This window comes from Sitodiplosis mosellana, unplaced genomic scaffold (genome assembly GCF_009176505.1).
Source record: "Sitodiplosis mosellana isolate CC-2019 unplaced genomic scaffold, AAFC_SMos_1.0 Smas_scaffold_5747, whole genome shotgun sequence".
Taxonomy (NCBI): domain Eukaryota; kingdom Metazoa; phylum Arthropoda; class Insecta; order Diptera; family Cecidomyiidae; genus Sitodiplosis; species Sitodiplosis mosellana.
In genome coordinates, this window is record NW_022600989.1 from 1 (window position 1) to 3,546 (window position 3,546).

Genomic DNA, 3,546 nt, shown 5'->3' on the forward strand with positions numbered 1-3,546 from the left:
TGGCGCTTCGGTACAATTTTTTGAGCTGAAGATTTCATGAAAAGAATCACTACTTTTCCTATTTATTTTTTTGCAGAGAAAACTTTCCATACGATTTTCGGATCAGTGGACGAACGTGCGTCAAGACACAGTTTGTCATCATATTCGACGCCAACACGACGCGTTGAGATTGATGATAAATTAAAAAAACGTAGCAGTCAAATATCAAGGGAACTTTCAGATATCGTGAATTACGTGCAAGCGATAAAATTCCGTGGTTTGAATCCAATCACTCCACAAAATTCAATAAGAATACAGCAACCAATGCCAACAAAGCTAGATTCCAGTGGGTCACTTGTAACGGTGGGCAGCATTCTTAGAACAAGTAGCGTATCGCCATGTGCACCTCAAACCGGAAGTAATCCGTTGGACGAAAGCGTGCAATCTGTTTCGATTGAATCTACCCCAGTCCAGCTCAGTTTAATTCAATCAGAGACAGATTCACAGTCAGTGGGCACTTCAGCAATAACAACAATAACAACAACAACAACAACAACAACAACAACAACAGCAACAACAACAACAATAACAACATCAACAGCAACATCAACAGCTGCATGCTGTACCACGTCCACACACCGCAAACTACATCACGTTAATGTCAATTATCCTTGTTATCAATGCTCGTCAGTTAACGAGCCTAGTGCTAAGAAATTGTGTCGAAAACATCCTCTAGCTCTCATCGCTCACACTGAAACACAATTGATGAGGACATATCCGGCTGGCTTGCGTATTGATTCATCCAATTTCAATCCAGTATTTTTCTGGGCGTTTGGCATTCAACTTGTTGCATTAAATTATCAAACTGACGATTTACCATTGGCAATTAACACTGGAATGTTCGAAGAGAATGGAAGTTGTGGGTATGTCTTGAAACCAGGTAAGATAAACCATTACTTTTGATATTAAACCATCTCTTAGAAAAGCTTCAATTAATCAATTCTTTCAGATGTCTTATGGGACCACACACATTTAATGTATCGTCGATTTAATCCATTGGAAAGGGAGTTCGATGGATTGCATTCATCACAAATTGTCATGAATATTGTTTCCGGACAATTTGTGCAACAATCTAATTTGCAGGCCAGTACTTTCGTCGAAGTAGAGATGATTGGTATTCCAGTTGATTGTAGCAAGAAGAAAACACGTGTGATCAGACGAAATGCACTAAACCCCATTTGGAATGATACCTTTTTCTTCAAAGTAATGTTCCATGACTTGGCCTTTTTAAAATTTAGTGTTTTCGATAACGATACGAATCAGATGGTGTCGCAACGTGTGATTCCATTAAAGTGCCTACGACCAGGTTACCGACACGTTCGACTTCGTTCGCCAAATAATCAACCATTGAGCATGGCTGCTCTTTTTGTGTACTCTCGTGTTGAAGAAGAGAGCTTCGAACGTACATCTGACGAAACCGATGAATATTGTGGCATTAGTGGCTATAACAAAATTGACAATACACACACATCGACAGATTTTATGAAAAGCTGTGACAGCAGAGAGACTTCAGGGACACCCATAAAAGATGCTCAGAAAAGTGTAACTGCGACCATGGTTAGTGCAAATATACCCCTCAAACGGAGAATGTTCTTCGTCATGGTTTACGGAGTAATCACTGGGGAACCATTTACGATTTTACGTGCAACACAAGAGAGCACCACGCGTGAACTAATCGCTCAAGCCCTACAGAAAAGTAATCGCATCGGGCAAAATGTTAATGACTATATATTAGTGGCTGAGGTTGGACGCGGATGGAAGAAGAAAGATCGAGATTTGCCTGCGACTCAACGTGTGCTTGATATGCACGAAAAAGTATTGCACACGCAAGCAATGTGGCAAGGCGAGGGCAGATTCATATTCAAAAAAATAGGTAATGATCCTAGTAGCCGAGCCTGGCTGACTTCTATTCGAAGTGTGTCTGAACGACGTGCGATGTTCACGAATGGCGAAGAAAATACATCGAACAGTGCTTCGAACGAGACTCCAACTTCTTGGGATGATGACGACACATTTTTGGTTTGCGTATACAATGTTTCACCGGACATTCCGTATGCTATCTTAAAAGCACCAATCAATGCTACTGCTCAAGATGTTTTAGCTCAATCTCTACTCAAAGCTCGACGCATGGAAGACCCAAATTCTTTCATACTAATCGAAGAATTGGAATATGGATCTACGGGTACTGTAATAAGCACGTAAAATAATAACACAATTATAATTTAAATGATTTAATATTATATTTATTGAGTGTGTGAATTGGTGAGTCTGCTTATTAATACGGCTGTTGATCAACTGACGTTGGTTGTCAAACGTCATACACGAGTGTCACAATCAATATAAATTTTGTTCTTAAGTCTAGTTCACATTATTACACGCTTCTTTTTTTTTCTTTTTTTTTCAAATTTTAAGTTACTAACAATATTACCCTTGGTACGGGTGTACCAGGCTACCTTTCCGATTGTTACCTAACTTAATCAAAACCATAGTATTGCGGCGGTCTCACAGTACGACCACTACGCGTTCTATATTCTCTCTGAATATTGGGCACAGGAATGTTAGGTTGAATAACAACTTCATTATCACTTCCCGAACTTACATCTGAATTTTCACCTTCAGCGGTATCATAATCTGATGCCGAATTATTTTCAACATTCACTGATAGATCCAATTCATGAATGTGAATGCTGACATTGTCTGCGGGCACATTTGTTATTTGATTATCATTACCATTAGTATTTTCAGTTGGTTCTACAATTTCGATCTCTGGCAAATCGTTTAATTGTCTAGATGTGATCAGATGAAAAACCTCTAGACGAGGTTGAAACGGAGTGACGCTCCGTGCGTGGATTTACCACTCAAAATGACTGATATCTTTATACTTTTGGACGGCAAAACGCTTTAAAGCTTGACTTGAAGACTAAATTCAAAAGTCGTGACGCGATATTTTTCCTTATTGTTTATTTATTTATTTCACACCGCCAAAAACTGGCTGAATATTTTGGTTTGCAGGAAAACGACTCCAAGAGTCGTGAAAAAACTGATCTTTTCGTGTTTGTACAATATAGGGTATTTTCATACAATAGATAGTTATAGCAGTCTTTCTCGATTTGAATTTAGTTTGGTCTATAAAATTTAACACAATTTAGTAGAGACCGAAAGACATAAAAAAGTATTCTGATTTTCGCAAATACATTGACACAAACGGTAGTTTCCATGATAAAGTAATGGCAGGTCAAAAGTTAATCACCAACTCAATATATGGCTATATCACAGTCAATATTGCCACTTATTTTAAAGTTTGAGTAAAAATCACAGATAAATATCATTATTTCTATACATTTCGTAGGGATGTAAGATAACAATTTGTCAATATTTAATATTAAATTTTTGGTTTTGTTCGCTGCGTACCGACGAGATGAAATTTGCACGGCTGGTTGAGTTATTGAAGTTTTCAGCCACTTTGTTTGCAAACTTGCATATTTGAGGCACTTGAGCTCTGATTTG

General features: G+C 38.2%; 1 protein-coding gene across 1 annotated transcript; it reads left to right on the forward strand.

The window, feature by feature from the left end:
* Nucleotides 1-76: 76 nt before the first annotated feature.
* On the forward strand, nt 77-2,241 carry LOC129572924 (1-phosphatidylinositol 4,5-bisphosphate phosphodiesterase epsilon-1-like; the record flags this gene model as incomplete). The annotated part of the gene is made up of 2 exons (XM_055453041.1): nt 77-919; nt 989-2,241. Coding segments are annotated over 2 exons (2,096 nt in total), but the record flags the coding sequence as incomplete, so codon positions are not given.
* Nucleotides 2,242-3,546: the final 1,305 nt, after the last annotated feature.